At 36.8% G+C, this 16226-nt stretch overlaps 1 protein-coding gene and 1 long non-coding RNA gene across 4 annotated transcripts; both read right to left on the bottom strand.

Moving 5' to 3' along the window:
* Nucleotides 1–2502: 2502 nt before the first annotated feature.
* On the bottom strand, nt 2503–3385 carry LOC145822522 (uncharacterized). Its single transcript, XR_014363862.1, has 2 exons — nt 3272–3385; nt 2503–2569 (listed from the first exon to the last, which is right to left on the bottom strand). It is a non-coding gene; the product is annotated as an uncharacterized LOC145822522 (long non-coding RNA).
* Nucleotides 3386–4701: 1316 nt separating this feature from the next.
* LOC114321244 (protein PHLOEM PROTEIN 2-LIKE A1) lies at nt 4702–11802 on the bottom strand. 3 transcript variants are annotated; one of them, XM_082919726.1, is made up of 4 exons: nt 11574–11802; nt 7155–7374; nt 5939–6054; nt 4702–5289 (listed from the first exon to the last, which is right to left on the bottom strand). In XM_082919726.1, the coding sequence occupies exons 2-4, from the start codon at nt 7371–7373 to the stop codon at nt 4911–4913; spliced, it is 714 nt and encodes a 237-aa protein (XP_082775852.1). In that variant the 5' UTR covers nt 7374; nt 11574–11802; the 3' UTR covers nt 4702–4910. The 3 variants fall into 3 exon arrangements, with proteins under 3 accessions (XP_082775852.1, XP_082775851.1, XP_082775850.1); XM_082919725.1 differs by having other exon boundaries at nt 7155–7382; nt 11574–11798; XM_082919724.1 differs by lacking the exon at nt 11574–11802 and adding an exon at nt 10425–10706.
* Nucleotides 11803–16226: the final 4424 nt, after the last annotated feature.

Consider the following 16226-nt stretch of genomic DNA (forward strand, 5'->3'; position numbering starts at 1 on the left):
CAGTAGTAGCCACTAAATATATGACACCCTTTTGAATACTTCCAACATTTCCCAACAGCGTATCTTTATAGTTCGTCCAAACATCAACTGGGAAGAACCGGTCCACAACTTCTATCCCATGACAAACGTACTCTTTGTCCTTGCCACCAACGAGCTTGAATCTCATTTTCTTTAGCATCCGAAACTGGTCGGACTGGTCAAGATCAACAACCCAGGTCTCGGGATTACCCTCGCCAACTCCAATAAATATCTTGTCAGGTGTGGGGACAGAATCTGACAGACTCTTATCACTTATGACGAAAAACAAAACGTGGTGGACCACAGCTTCCTCTTTAGCAGCTTGTCCCAATTGAACATTCCCAATTAATTTTATACCCTTAACCACGATCTTGTCTGATTGACAGTCACTTCTCTTATTACACAACTCAATACCATTAAGCAATCTCGCCACACATTTATTATCAAATTTAACGTCCCTTAATTGTTCATCGTACAGTTGTAACTTCCTTACTCCCCCCTTAGTCCTCTTAATATATCGGGGAATATTATGAACATACTGTCGGCGATGAACATACACCGCCTTAAAAGGTGCACGACCATGGTAACTCCGCTTATACCCACTCACCGCCAGTGTCCTTGACCAACGGTACGCAAGGGGAGTCCGATACTGGCTGCTTATACCTCCTTCCATTTTTTATAAAACACTCCAAATCTTTCATCCTACAAATTCTATTGATTCTCTTACCTCTACTAACCCTTCTGTTCAGACACCTTAGCTTTGATATGTTTTCCCTCTGCTCCTCGTACCCACGAACAAACTTCGCTGGAGCTGACCACCGGCTCTCTTCTCACAGTCCTATTTGCCACGTCAAAAAACGATCTACACATATTTGAGTGAACTGCCCGTAATTCTCGAGATACTCTTCTAAAGAGTACAACATTGTATACCAAAACAATCAACAAACAAAAAAGACTGAAAAGGAGGGACGAAACAAGGTACCAGAAAACAACTTCACCGCAATAGCTATCCCACTGCAAAAGCATATTCTTCTCTATCAAAAAATATTTTCTGGTACCAAATAAATAGCCAAATTGGCCCGCGTGTAAGGACGAAGATTCCCAATTCAAAATAATTCAAACACGTTTATTTTCCCGCCTTTGCTTTATGTTTATCATTCTGCAAGAATATTTGCTTTACAACCAAGCAAACCACCAAAATTGTGACACGTGTATAGCACTATCTGGCAAAGGAATCAAAAGTATTCACACCACTCACACCTGGGCCCCGGTGTGACTTCCTTTTAACACCATCCCTACACGTGTCCATAAGTACAGCCATGGACAGCCCAGATCAGCGGGAGGGGGGGCGCTGGTAATATTAATACAGCACCTCCCCAGTCACACCACTCACACCATTCACACCAGGTTTTTTAACTAATAGGGAGGCCTTGTACGGCTGGTGTAAGTTCATTATTTACCACTACAAAATGCCCCGCCAAGCCTCTTTCCGTTTTTTATGCCAAGAATGTTTTCCTCACCTACCCACAATGCTCATACCCAAAAGAACAACTCTTAGAACTCCTCCAATCCCTTCTCTAACTAGCCTGTCAGCCATACTACATACTTGTCACGGCAGAATAAGCTTCAAGGACTACGATTAAGACGCCGTCTACAATGTCATAGACGACATCAAATACTCGACAATCCATGAAAAATTTAGTAGGTTGCTAGAGAGATTTCCATTTATTTGTTAAATTCCAACCAGATCTCACTATTAGAAGAGGAATTCCATGTATTATATTAACTAATGGGGATAGTAGTTGGTTAGATGCAATGTCCCTAAAAATGAGAGAATGGTTTCATGTTAATGTAACCTATATCATGATTAATGAAAAATTTTCTGGTATTTACTCTGACCATGTCACTCGTAGAATACTAAGAGTTTATGAAATTTTGGTTTGATGCGGAGTTTGAGTTGGTCACCGAAGATTTAATGTGATTGTTTATAAAATTTTTAATGAAACTAGGTTTGGAAATTCACACACAAGAAGTTGAATGGTGTTTGCTAAAAATTCTAATTTTATAACTCAATTGAGATTTATACGAAAGTTGACCCCAACCGGAAAGTTTAACAATTTTTAGTTCATGAAAAATATTTTCCAACATATGATTTCATAAAAACTTGATTGGTTTAACATGTCAACACTAGTAATTTAATTCGCAAGGAATTTTAAGCATTCACCGTATCCGGAATTAACGATAAATCAAAGAATTATACAGAAATACTTTTTCAAATAAAATAACCAATCAAATAAAATAAAATCTTACATTAAAACCATGAAGAATAATTGGCAAACTTCAAACACTTCTTGTGAGTTCACTCACCTTGGCAAAATATTTAGCTACTCATAATTAACTACACAAATTGAAAGAAGAAATATGAACTACTCTCTCGGCTCTCTGCCTTCTACTCTCTGCCCCCTGCCCGAACTCCCCCTCTTCCGAATGCTTGCTGAATTTATAGGTTGCTGCAAAGTTTCAATAATTCAATGCCATCATGAATGACAACCTGCAAAAGCAAATCAATTGAATAAATAAAAGTGAAGTGGGTGATGATCCGCACAACCTGCAGAACAAATAAATAATAAGCAATATAAAAGAAAGAAAGAATGGAAGATGTAGTGATTTGAATCATAGTGTGGCCAAGTGCGGCACTATGTGATTCTTTTATTTTTGGGCAAATTACATATACCCCTCGAGGTTTAGCAAAATTATAGATGCCCCCTGAGGTTTGAGAAATTACAGATACCCCCTGAAGATACTATTTGCATAACAAATTAGGAGGCAAATTGTTATGAAAATATAAACCTCAGGGGACAATTTGTTATGAAAATATAAACCTCAGGGGGTATCTGTAATTTCCGAAACCTCAGGGGGATATCTGTAATTTAGCTAAACCTCAAGGAAGGTATATGTAATTTGCCCTTTATTTTTTTATTATTTTCTTTATTAGTTTATTAATATAAAATACCTAAAAAAATATTATTTAAAACAATTTATATAGAAGCACACAAAATATATACAAATACTTAAAATCATAAAAAATTATAAAATAATACAAATTAATAGATTAATAAAGTGTATATTGACAGGTTAAATATGTAATATTTAGGTATCAATGACATCGCTATAACGGGTATAACAAATAGCAGTAACTATTACGTAACGACATTATGTAATTGTTATAGCTGCTTGTTAAAAGACATAATACCTTTTTCTTCTCCTCCAACTTCATCTTCTACCTTCCACTCAAAACCTAACCCATCTACCCCTTCAAACACTTCATACGCCATTAAAGTGTCAAATGAAACCACTTGAGAAGAAAGTTGAATACAAAAAGTTAAAGGAAAGGAAATAAATTTCATTTTGATGGAGTGTCAATACAATTACAAGAGAGAGAAATGTACTTTACCATTACTTTTACTTCTACTCTTTCCAAGTATATCACTTTTAGTATTATAAGTATTTGAATCTACTCCTAATCTTGTTATTGTTCATGTTACTGCTATAACTACTCTTATTTGGAAAGGAAAGGCATAACAAAGAAAATAAAGTAATTGAATTACGTCTGGATGGAATTTGCTTCTCATTTCTTCATCTGAACTACTATTTATAGTCACAACACTCCTCATTTGCAACTTCTTGGCCATCTAGTAATAGTCGAAAGGGTTATAACTGTTTCGCACGTCCCATAATTATTTGGGTGTTGTCTGGTTCAGCTAGATGGCTCAAGTTTGTTGTTTGTTTGCATGTCAAGTGTTTCCCATGCTTTCTGAATTGCATGGTATTCATGTTCTAGTTTTGATGCTGTTACGCTGTTTTTTATTGGGAGATTTGTGAAGGAATTTGAAAAAGAATAGAGAAAAAATTTATAAAACTAGGTGAAATATAAATATATTTTATTCACATTTCATTTACCTTTTCTCTTTCCTTTTCCAAATCCTTTCCCAAATTCTCCAACCAAACACAGCGTTAGTGTTGCCTATGTTGGGTTTCGCCTGAGATTAGCATGTAAAATTGTTGGCAAGTATAAAGGTGCTAAGTGTGATTTACCCAATAAAAAAACAAAATAAAAGAAATGAAAATCTGATTTCTAAAATTTTGAAAACCACATAAACTAACACCTTACGTCAACTGAACCTCATATTGACCCTCTTTAGCCCTGCATCTATTGAGTACTAAATTGGATGTACTTATATATGTACACAGAGAGAGAGACAAAGGAAGGCAATCAGGTTTGGTTGAACAGCAACAGTACCATATCCAAAAGAAAATTATTCAAAAATTATCTATGAAAAGAAATCAATGGTCTACTTTTATTAGAACTCGCTTGCTATGGGACTGGGGCTTGTCTTGGGTAGGCTCTCTTGTTGGTGTATCCATGGATTGGATCGGGTTGCTTCCGTCTTGCATGGACAACGTACCTCTTTCCATCAGAGGCAGGGTAAGCCAAGCCATAACTGAGTTTGGGACACCAAGAGCTCAATCTAAACCAACCTGGAGCTCCTAAACTAGAGCTACATCTCAACGGCACCCCTCCCCACATCTCACAAATTTTAAATCTACACCACACTCACTTTCAGATTAAAATTCAGATAAATTTTCATAATGCATAGCAGTTGTTAGTTGAATCACACAAACTAAATTCTAATGACTCAAATATATATAGACCCATGAATCCATGCAATCTCATACAAAAAATTAGGACAAATATATCATACAAGCATTCTACAAAATAATAATAATAATAATTTGCTTACGTATTCCACTACACATGTTCTCACATTAATTGCATTGGATATTCTTGGGATATAGAGAAGTTTACCAACCATCCAAGTGCCTAAAGTTATTTACACCTTGGGCCGAATGAGAGCACCTTTCACAATAAGCCCACCCTTCCAGTCTGGACCATGGTCCTCCATGGAGAATTCGACGCTTCCAACGTTTTCTGGTGACATGATAAACTCACCCACCAGGATCTCAAACCATTCTTCTACAGGCTTTCCTTCTAAACTTTCATTACGTTGCGTTCTTGAACGCGGGAGAATCATGACAAGCGTCACTGTACAATTTGATATATGAGTCTGGTACACATCGTCATCAATCATCCTCACGACAAAAACAATTTCATACATTGCTCCTGGTGAGAGATCAATTGTTCTATCAAACTTCCCTCTAATATCGAACCAACATACCTCTATTAGCTCAGCCAGTTCAATCTCTTCACCACTGCATGCAAAACCATGTAAACTGTCCGTGTTTAAAACTGTCCATGTTCGGAAAAGAAGAAAACAAAAAGTTTTACGACCACAAATATCCCCATATCCATTGTAAACTTATTTTTCCATGTAAAATAAGAAAAATAGTTTGCCCATTTCATCAACAAATGTTCCAATATGTGAATCAGAAACGGAAATGTGGTATGATAGAAATTATATAGATTACACTGTTACGGTACTTCCATAGAATTTTTTTTAAACAATTAGACACCCAATAAACTATAGCCCATATATTTTTTTTTAAATTGATCATGTACAAACATATTTCTATTTTCATCCTCTTTTTATTTTTTTTGGTCATTCCAAAACTCCACTCTCCCTAGATATTAATTCATTATAATTGGGGCTTTTTTTAAAAGGAAATAAATTTGGGATTGCTTTGAATTGCTAAATTCATTGTTTTCGAATGAAAATAAACCATATTTCGGGACCCATGTTCCGAAACATAAATCACTAGAGTATTTAGCATTTTCTTGTAACATTGGTTAAGCCCAATTGCTTCTTATCATGCCACTGATCAGTCTCATTGATCAAACTTTAAGTGGCCTTGAAGATAACAATACATGAAGTTCTTAAGCTATACATATTATTTCACTTACCTTGTCTCCTCTTTGGTCCATTTCCAATATTTAGGATTATCAATCCAACAGATATCAAGTTTCTTTGCAAAAAGCATGAAGCAATTCTTGTTTGTGTTCTCGTCGACAAAATACTTCTGCAGTTGAAGTAACAAAAACATGCATGAATAGCAATAAATAATGACAACAATGGAAAATAAAATAAAAATAACGATAGCAACTATCCATACTTAAATGTAATAGATAACTGTTCTATTTGCTGTGCTAAGAAGAGTACAACACACGTATAAAACATGACACAATTGAGAACGCAATTAATTCTAGAATTACTTTGAATTTCTCAATTTCGATCAAAAGTTGAAGTTTGTTAGAGAGAAACAAAGAAAAAGCCTCTACATAGGTGCTTTATAATCATGCAAACCTTACGGATTTCAAAAGAACATATGTAAAAGATAAAGGTAATTTTCATTGATGACAAGACAGATCTAAAAAACTTGTATTGCAAAGTTGTCACAAACTTTATTTAATCATAGAATTGAATCCTAAAATCCTCGTAAGATTAAATCATACCCTTACATAAATATAATCCGAACTATACACATCCTTACCTAAAAATAACAAAATGACCAAACAACCTTAAAACCCCTAACTTTATTAGTACACTATGCTTTCAAATAGTTCCTACAATATCATGAACAATACAATTGATATTGGTCCTGTTTGGTATAGTTTCTAACAAGCAAAAAATTGATAATCAAAACACAGAAGCTACACCAGACAAGATCAATTTGTACATACTCCAACTTATGGTGTTTGTAAATAGTACAACTTGCTATATATACCTATATATATTGTGAAATTATGTCAAGTACCATAAATCATGATCTTGATCATTGACACCCTCAAATAATACATTTTTGTTTACATACTTTCTATTTTGTAGAAAAAATGAAAACAAAATCATCTTGACATCAAAATTTTGAATATAAACAATTTCAGGATATATTAAACATAAAAGCACAAGTTTATTTTGGTGTAGTATAAATATTTTACATGCGCACGCAATATTATATATGGGCACATTACATATATTTCATTACATAGTTAAGGTTCAAGGAATAGATAAATATATCATAGAGAATCACTATGAAACATGAAATGTATACTGATTCTGAAATAATAATAAAAAGTTCCATCGGTTCATCTAAGATGTGGGAGAAAATCTATATAGACTTGCCAGTTTCTTGTCTTCTAAGAATACTCCAGTGTAGAGCTGCTTACACAGCTTATCAGGACAAGACGTGTCGATCGTTTTCTTTGCATTATGCAAAATCGATAGGAAATTAAGTGGGGGCCTTGTTTTTCCTTTTCTTGATGCAATTTCCTTTCCTTTCATTGAGTATGTCCTACTGGGTTTTCCAACTGGTTGGATCTCTGCAGTCCCACTAGCTGCCATCCTAGCCACCTCCAAAAAGAAAAAGGAATAGGAGAAGCAAACAAAGTATAACACCATAAAATCAGAAGTACTATTTCATATTTTAAGAGACTAATAAACGTTAGTGTTAAATTAATACTTGATAAACAAGAAGTAAAATTTAGGACAAAATCCAATTTATCCCATATAGTACAGCCGTGCAAAATACTGTCCAATCCGCACCAATCTGACCGTGGGGTTAGTTTGAACCCCGGTTCGAAATTTATAATCCCTCTTTGAAACCGCTTTGCTCCCCTATAAGTTAATACATTTTTTTTTTTACCTCTAATGAAATATCAAAATAAAAATTAGTGTAAGAGTGATTTAAGATGTGGAATTTGTTGAAAATTAATGTTATATATATATGAAAAATATTATGTAAGCTTACTTAGTGTTATATATAAAAAAATATTATGCAAATTAGTGTTATGCATTATACAAATGCTTGATAATTGTTTAAGATTATTCTTCAATTAACTAACAAATTGAAACTGTCCAAATCGTTCAAACCGTGGTATAGTTATTTGCTAATCCGCCATTTATGGTTTTGTTTATAATTTTACACTCAAACTGCACCGAACTGCACCACGCACATCCCTATCATATAGTATGGCCACAAAACAATCCACGTGCACCCCTGCCGTATAGTATGGCCACAAAACACTTAGTACCCGTGTCATCGATTATTTTTTTATTATTATTATTTTTTTTTATAACCGGGTGTCCGGACCAGTTTACACGCACCTCAACTATGATAATGGTAAGGATGTGAGACATGCGTTTGATATCCGTACACAATTGAGACACTTAGACCTTCTAATTTTTTATGATGTCTGAAGAAAAAACCCACATTTGCTAGTAAATAAATATTTCTAATCTCTCACATGAATGAGAGATCAAAATTCTATATTTTTTCTAAATCCTATACATTTCAAGTACATTTCTACATAATTTACAATATCTTATCTAAAAACATGATACAACATGTACTATAAGCAAGTGTCCATGACACATCTGTGTACCCATATCTAAGTTTTGGATAAACATCCAAATATCTTAAGTTTTAGGTTTATGAAGGTTTGGTGCTAAGACACTCACCCACACAGTCGCACCCAATATTCATACCCAAGTTCATGTACTATAAGAGTCCATGTCAACATGGCTACTGTTAAAAATTCCATCCAAATTTACACACATTTTGAGGGTTGACAAGAATTTTTTTTTTCTTTTTTTTAGTCAAAGTCAATTTTAATGCAAAGGACATTATTGTCTTTGTCTTCATCTTCTATGCCTGTAACCCATGTGAAAATCCTAACCCACTCCCTCTACTGCCACCTCCAACCACTTGAATTACTAATGGACCAAAAATTTCATCCTTCAACTAAAGCAAGATGAGAACTTCCAAACGGCTTATTCGTGGATACTATTGCTAATTTTTCCACCACAGCAAAGGCCCTGTTTGGTAGGACTTATTTCCAACTTATTTCAGTTTTTCGCTTAATTTAAGCTATTTTGATGTGTTTGGTTCAACTTAGCAATACAGCTTATAACTTTTTGTCAGTCAAAAATCAACTTATTCTTTGAGTGGGGGAAGAGAAGCTTAATTTATAAGTCAAAAATCAGCTTATGTTCACAGTTATAAGCTATAAGCTGTTAAGGTATAAGCTATAATCACTTTCCCACAGTTCTACCAAACGGGGCCAAAGTCATCCATCAGATCTCTACCAAAAGCTCCAACAAATATCCCCACTTGTTTTCCATTTCTGAAATGCTCCAATTCTTAAATGAAAGCAAAAGCCCAGGATGCACAACTAACCAACTCATTCAAAAAATGATACTTTTTTTTTTTTTTTTGATTAGTAAAAAGAAAATTTATTGATGTAATTAACTAAGGTACACCCAAAACACCCCAAATTACGACAAAATGGCTTAAGTACAAAATGCATCATGGCAAAACAAACCCCATCCCAACTAGGTGGCCACAAGGAGAGAAGTTAATGATATACAAGCACTAAAACCATAAATCAGAGGAGACCTACTAGAGTCAGCAAAGAGCCAACTAGACCACCCCCAAATTAGTTGATCCATAATAACATGATAGAGACATAAAACACAGATATAAGCTCTTCTTCAATATCCATCCGAGCATACAGAAAGCCTCTGAAGCTAGCCCCAAACTAATTCTGTTGGCAATAGACACCATAAGGATTCAAGAGCTGTTCATCCATCCGTAATTTTGCTACAGACACTTTGGCAAAGCATGTTGCTTCTTCTCTTGCTCATAGATGTTTGTACCCTGAGAGCCCCCCACGCCCACAGTGCTCAAACTATGTTTTGTATTCTTGACGTATTGGGGCCTCTTATATTCAGACATTTTTGTACCTCATATTTCTGTTTAATGAGGTTATTTGTCAAAAAAGTATTTACTCCTCCAAATCCATCTTCCTCACTAACAACCTCAAGGCAACATTCGGTCGCCCCTTCATCAACCAAATAGTATTAAGTCTTTTTTATCTTTCTTTTTAATTTATTATTATTATTATTATTATTATTATTATTATTATTATTATTTGTAGGAAAGCGGTTAATTTTATACCAGAAAAAAGAGATTATAATGATGTTCAATACACAATCCCAAGGGTCAACACACCTTCAAAAAGACACCCAAGCCACAGGCTTGAACGAAATAGTACACCTAACCTACTACGATAAATCTCTCACAACCCGAGAGGCTAGGTGAACCAACATGCTCAAAGGCAAATAAGTTAATCAATAGATAAAACAAATGAAATGGGTAAGAAATAGAAAAATAAAGCACATCTATCACCCAAATCGCCTTCACAAATCCGTCGACACCCGTCAACTTGTGTTTACACTTAGCCCTATAAGGTTACTCACTATGCTAGTAAGCAGTAAAGTGCCATCCTCATAAGGACCTCTCATGAAGAGTCATGTTAAATATTGGCCACAGTCAACACAAATATATATATATATAAAAAAAAAAAAAAAACAGAGAGAAGAAAGTGAAGCAACCTCGAAGCATCCCGCATCAATATACTAAAACTGCCCACAGTCCGAATAGACCCTGAAGCATTCAGTAAATTTATACCAGATCTAGCCACAGTCAAACACTCATTCCAATAGGAGGACAATGGAAATACCCCGACATATTAAGCACTCATCAAACAAGAGAATCACAGGAGGATCACACCCCCCACCCCAAAGCCAAGGAAACTTGACACCAGTACAACCGGATCACCTCACAATATAGCACTGCACCAATCTAGGGCTTCAACTACATGGCCAAATACAACCCTAGAATTTGGGGGGAAAAATGCAGAAACAAGGTAATGGAAATCGAATTAAGGAAAATGAAACAGTAAGTCGTACCTTTAAAAGGAGACACAAAACACAGCAAAACCACAAATCCATGTTGACAGGGAGGCAATAAAAAAAAAAAAAAAAAACCAACAACAACAACACAGCAGCAGAGAAGAAAAGAAAAGGAAACAGAGAAAGGGAGGACAGAGTTAGTGAAGGGTAAGGGGTCGGAGCGAGGCAGCATCTACCGGAAGTGACGGCATCACAGGAGGTGGCAGCATCCCCCTAGATCCATAAACAAAATCAACCTATGGGTAGATGGAACAGAACTGGACACTGGAAGTGGCAGAAAACCCTATTTTTACAAGATTACAGGATGTTCAATTTGTCAAAATGCTTGGTAAAAAAATGGGAAAATGTATTATAGGAATTTGTTATCATATACATCTAAGCAAAATTGTGGAATGAGTTTTACTGTATCCTTGTCTCTAAGTCAAGATCAAATAGTATAAGGTGAGAGAAAAACATTTGCAGAGGGCTCTCTACAAAATCTATTGTCATGTTGGTCATCTTTACCTCTTTTGACCATGATTACACTATCACATGTGAAAGTAGAGATACAGATGGATTTCTTGCTTATGTGCTCGCTGGTTCATGTAAAGAAAGTGAGTGAATTGTATAAATTGAAAAACACAAACAAACAAACATCTTTACACCGGTAAGTAACAGAGGAAAAAGATTAGGAGAAACAGCAAAAAAGCTTTCAACATGTTAATAAGGTTTTTCTTAGGCATTTCATCGAACATTTTGACTGGATCAAGCAAAAAACAGCAAGATGAGAAGACAACTACAATCACTTACCTCTGTTGTCTCTAAACTTTGCGACCCACAGATTAAGAATCGCTCAGATAAAAAATTTAGAGACGATTGTTTTGCCTGATTCTCTCAAAATCGTTTGGAAATCATGTGGGTGCCCTGAATCGGAAAATTATGCAATATGACGTCACCTTACTCTTCACCAATCACCCCTCATTCCTTACGATCCCTCATTCTTTAATTACTTTAATTACTGAGACCTAAATAATTAATCACTGTGCTGGGTTACAACTTTTCAAAAAAACATCTTTCAGAAAATTTTAAATTTTATTTTTTTATTTTTTTTTATGCTTTTTTTTATTATTTTTACTGAATTTTTTTAATATTTTAAATAATTTTTTTTTTTAATTTTTAGACATACTAAACATAAATATATCTAAAAAATAAAAAAAATTGTGAAAAAAATCTTTTAAAAATTCACTAAATTCCAAAAATATAAAAAAAGTACAAGAATTCTGTATAATTTTTTGTATTTATATATATATATATATATATTAATTTTTTAAAATATTTTTTCACAAATTTTTTACTTGTTAGATACATCTAAGTAAGGTGCATCTAAAAAAGTAAAAAAAAAATGTTTAGAATTTTAAAAATATTCACTAAAAACAAAAAAACACAAAAACCAAAAAACTTAGATTTTAAAAAACTTAATCTAAAAAACTCAAACCAAACACACTAAATATTTTTTTTTTCATAAGTCATAAAATAATACTATATGCACCAATTAGTATACTAACTAGTGTACCAATTGATGATGTAACATAATTTAAGATATTTTTTAGGGCTGAGTAAGGAATTCGTAAAATTCGTAATCCGATCCAGTCCAGTCCAATCCGATAGGTTTGGATTGGTTTTTTGAATCCGTGGTTTGGTTCCAGATTGAAGAATTAAAAATCCGTTGTCCACGGATTGGTTCTGAATTGAACCCCACGATTTCAGATTGGAACCGATCCGGACCGTATACAAATAGTCTATATTTTTATTATACATCCTCTCCCATAGTATCTTCTCTTATTTTATATAAAACCTAAACTCAAACCTAAACCCGTATAATATCTTCTTTTATTACTTTTGCTTGTTAGTTTTTAGTTTTAATTTATAATGGTCTAAATTCTTATGATAAAACCAGTTTTCTTATGATCATTTAAATTCTAGAACAGTGTATCGCTATTATAAAAAATCATGTTGCTATTGTGGAACTAATATAGCGTTATGTTTATATTTTTATGAAATTAAAGTGTTTTATATATATATATATATTGTTATTTAATTATATGAATCTGTAGTCCTAGACTGATCCAATCCGTGTTTAAATTGATTGGTTTGGATTGGTTCTATGATTTAAACAGATTGGATCGGTTCCAATTTTTCAAGAATCGTAGATAACAGATTGGTCTTGGTTTTACCCCAATCCGGTCCAATCCGGACCGTGCTCACCCCTAATATTTTTTGTGGAGAAGTGGTTTTGGAAATACTCTTCAGACCCTGAGAGACGCTAGTGATCCTCAGCTAGTCACCTGAAAAGACACAAACACTCCGGTCGGGGGTGCCGGAATTAGCACTCCGACAGACAGGTTAGTTCAGACACTCAGAACAGCTTGTTTCCCAAATTCAGTGAAATGATTCTTACATACCTTTCTAAATCTATGGTTCTTGTATTTATACTTGCTTTTTGGGCCTCGGGGCCTGAGCCTACTTTTATCCAATTCCCCTTTTATTCATTTGGAGCCACTAACCTCCGTCTATTCGGCTTTCCTAACGTATTCGGTGTCCTAGTCACACAATATGAAGCCGGATAGTATCTAATTTCTGGAGTACGCATCTTCTGACTCTTCTACTTATTCGGCTCTTACAATTGCCCCCCAAGCACTTCACCGACGACAATTGGCTGGAGTGCTTGGTTTTGAATTCCTAAAAGTCGGAGCCAAAATTCGGCGGTTGGCCTCATCCTCATGCGGATATCTAAACGCACCCCTTTCGATTGTCGCGTCGACTTCCCGCCCCCCTCGTACGTGTCTATTTATTGCGATTTAAAATTTCGACGTTCTTTCAAGTATGTATTTTATGATGCTCATCGCTGGATTGCCTGTTGGATCGTCCCTGAAACTTTCTTCTCCGATATCCTCTTCGTCCTTTGTAAGTTCTCTCCTCCCTTGCTTCGAGGACTCTTTCTGGTTTATTCCTTCCTTGGCATATTCTCATAAACTGTAGGGTATGGCGAAACATTTAATAGACCTCCTCTCGTCAGATCATATTGCTGGCTTTAAACGCTATTTCTCCATTCCTGATGATGTCCGTCTGTCGCTTGTGGCAGACGGCACTCTTGATATGGAGAGGGAGGACGAAACCACGATTGTCTTTCCTCTTTTGTCAATTGTAGAGGGTGGAGTCCGTTTCCCCCTTCACCCGTTTCTTAGGGCTGTGCTTCGCCATTGGGGTTTAATTCCTTCCCAACCTAATGTGAATTTCTTTAGAATCATAATGGGGGTTATAGCGCTCAACCGTCGCCTAAGACTTAACCTTGGCATTCCAGCCATCCGGCATTGTTATGCCTTGGCTAAGTCTTCTGGTCGGCACGGGCGTTTCTTTCTTAGGGCCAAGGATATCGACCATCAGCTGATTACTCTGCTTTCCAGTTCTAGAAAACGAGTTGATGATGTTATAGTCGTTGTCCAGGGTAACTGGGAATTTGGCGAAGGGGAGGATCACGTCGACCCTATTCCTAGACGGAGGGGCGAGCTAGGTGGCTGATTGCTTTCTCGCTTTTATTATTTTTTCATTTTTGTTGTAAAGCCTCTTCTTTGAAATGTTACGGCTTGGTTTGTGCAGGGAGAAATTTGAAGAAAGTTTTGTCTTCAACTGACGGCGTCGTTCTTTCGGATATCGAAGTCGCGCTCAAATATTTCGGCCGTCGAAGTCTTCAGAAACAAGGTAGGGCAGCCCACATTCTGCTTCGTTACGAGCCGACATATACGACCTTCTCGGCGGCGAAAAATATCCCGGTTCGGGAGGGTGAAGACTCTCTCATCGCTCTTATTTTGTCCGACTTCAAAAACTTGAGGTAGGTTGGTTTTGAAGGGTCGGATTCGGAGCGGGGTGTAGCTAATGTTACCGAATCAGATCAGTCCGAAACCGAGTCTGATGCGGTATTGAATTCGGCCGATCCCCCATCCGCTTCGGGCTGAGAGGATCTTTCGCTTGACGGCGTTTTTCACATCTTAAACGATATTCCCGCCGCAAACCCTGAAAACATGGCCGGGTTAAGCCTGATAAAACTTGTCAAGAAGGCGAATGCGAAAACGTTGGCCGTGCGGCGAAGAGCGGAGGCCCTTCCGTCTGAAGTACCACCCGCCACCGAATCTCAATTCTCCCTGCCTGTTAGCGAATCAGAGTCCTTGCGCGTTATTGAGGTGGAGACGGCGGAAAATCGGGATGCCGAATCTACTTTGACCGTGCAGGCCGGCCAAGAAGTTGAGGTAGAGAAACGACCTGTCGAGTTTGAAGCCGGCATAGAAGAACATGGCGGCAAACGTCCTCGATTAGAGGGATCGGACGTGATCGTTCCTTTTTTCATTCAGCCGATGATAAAAAACATGCCAGTTTCTTCTGATGCTTCGGTGCTTAAAGATCTAGAAGTCGCATTCAGCTTGGCAACATCCGTGTCGTTGCCGTCTGACAAGGAGACTTTCCGGGTGGAAACGGATCTGAATGCGACAACATTAGCCGCCCAATCGGCACTTTTGGAGCATATTCAAACTTAGCTTCACTTAATCCAAATATTGTTGAAGTTATGCTTTTAAATTCTTGTTTTACAGACCGTCGGATGGATAGCTGATGTGGGCCGTCGCCATCGCGACGCCGTCAAACAGATTGGTCATTTACGCGAGGAAGTTGAAGGCCAGAGGAGAAGGGCCGAGGTCGAAGCTTTGAGGACGAACAAGGAAGCCTCAAGGGCTGACGCCGAGGTGGAGAAGGCTCGTTGCGCGGATCAATTGAGGTCGGATGCCGAGAAGAAGGCGGACGCGAGTGAAGATGCGCTCAAGTTGGCCCAGAAGGCGATCTCCAAACTGGAGGCTGAGTTGGCTGAAATGAAGGCGGCGAAGGAATCAGCCGACTCGGAGTCTTCCAAAGTATTCGAGGCCGGGAAAAATGCTAGGCTCGCCGAGTACGTGGACCAAGTCCCCAAGTTTGAAAATCAGGGATTCAAACACGGCTGGCACAAAGCCCTTGCTGCTGCTGCTAACACTTCATTAATTATGCCAATACCATATGAGCAAGTGGGTGTTGAGCCATTGGAGTCTGATTCTGATGGCTTATCTGGCCGACTGACAATTTTTAGGATGTCGAATGTATTTTTACGGTTTTTAATTTAGTATTTTTCATCTTTTGTTACAGTCATAGTGTTTGTTTTTTGCTAGGCATTTTTATGCGGGCTTGTAGCTTTTTGTTTGGTAACTTGAGTATATAAAATTTTATGAGTTGTGCTCAACTGGCTAAGGAAAATGTTGTTGACGAATGTTATTGCTTTCGATTATGGTTAGATCAGCTACTTAGCTTAGGTATTTGGCCGATCAGATCTGCCATTGCCATAGCCAGGACGCGAGCTTGGGAAGCCGAATGGACGTAACTCGTGGG

Source organism: Camellia sinensis, chromosome 3, assembly GCF_055761805.1.
Source record: "Camellia sinensis isolate YWXY chromosome 3, ASM5576180v1, whole genome shotgun sequence".
In the NCBI taxonomy this organism is placed as follows: domain Eukaryota; kingdom Viridiplantae; phylum Streptophyta; class Magnoliopsida; order Ericales; family Theaceae; genus Camellia; species Camellia sinensis.

Coding starts and splice junctions, on each gene's coding strand:
- LOC114321244 (XM_082919724.1), bottom strand. Junction 6,055..7,154: donor TCTTAGAAGACAAGAAACTG/GCAAGTCTATAT, acceptor CTTCAACTGCAG/AAGTATTTTGTCGACGAGAA. Junction 5,290..5,938: donor TGGACCAAAGAGGAGACAAG/GTAAGTGAAATA, acceptor TTTTGCATGCAG/TGGTGAAGAGATTGAACTGG.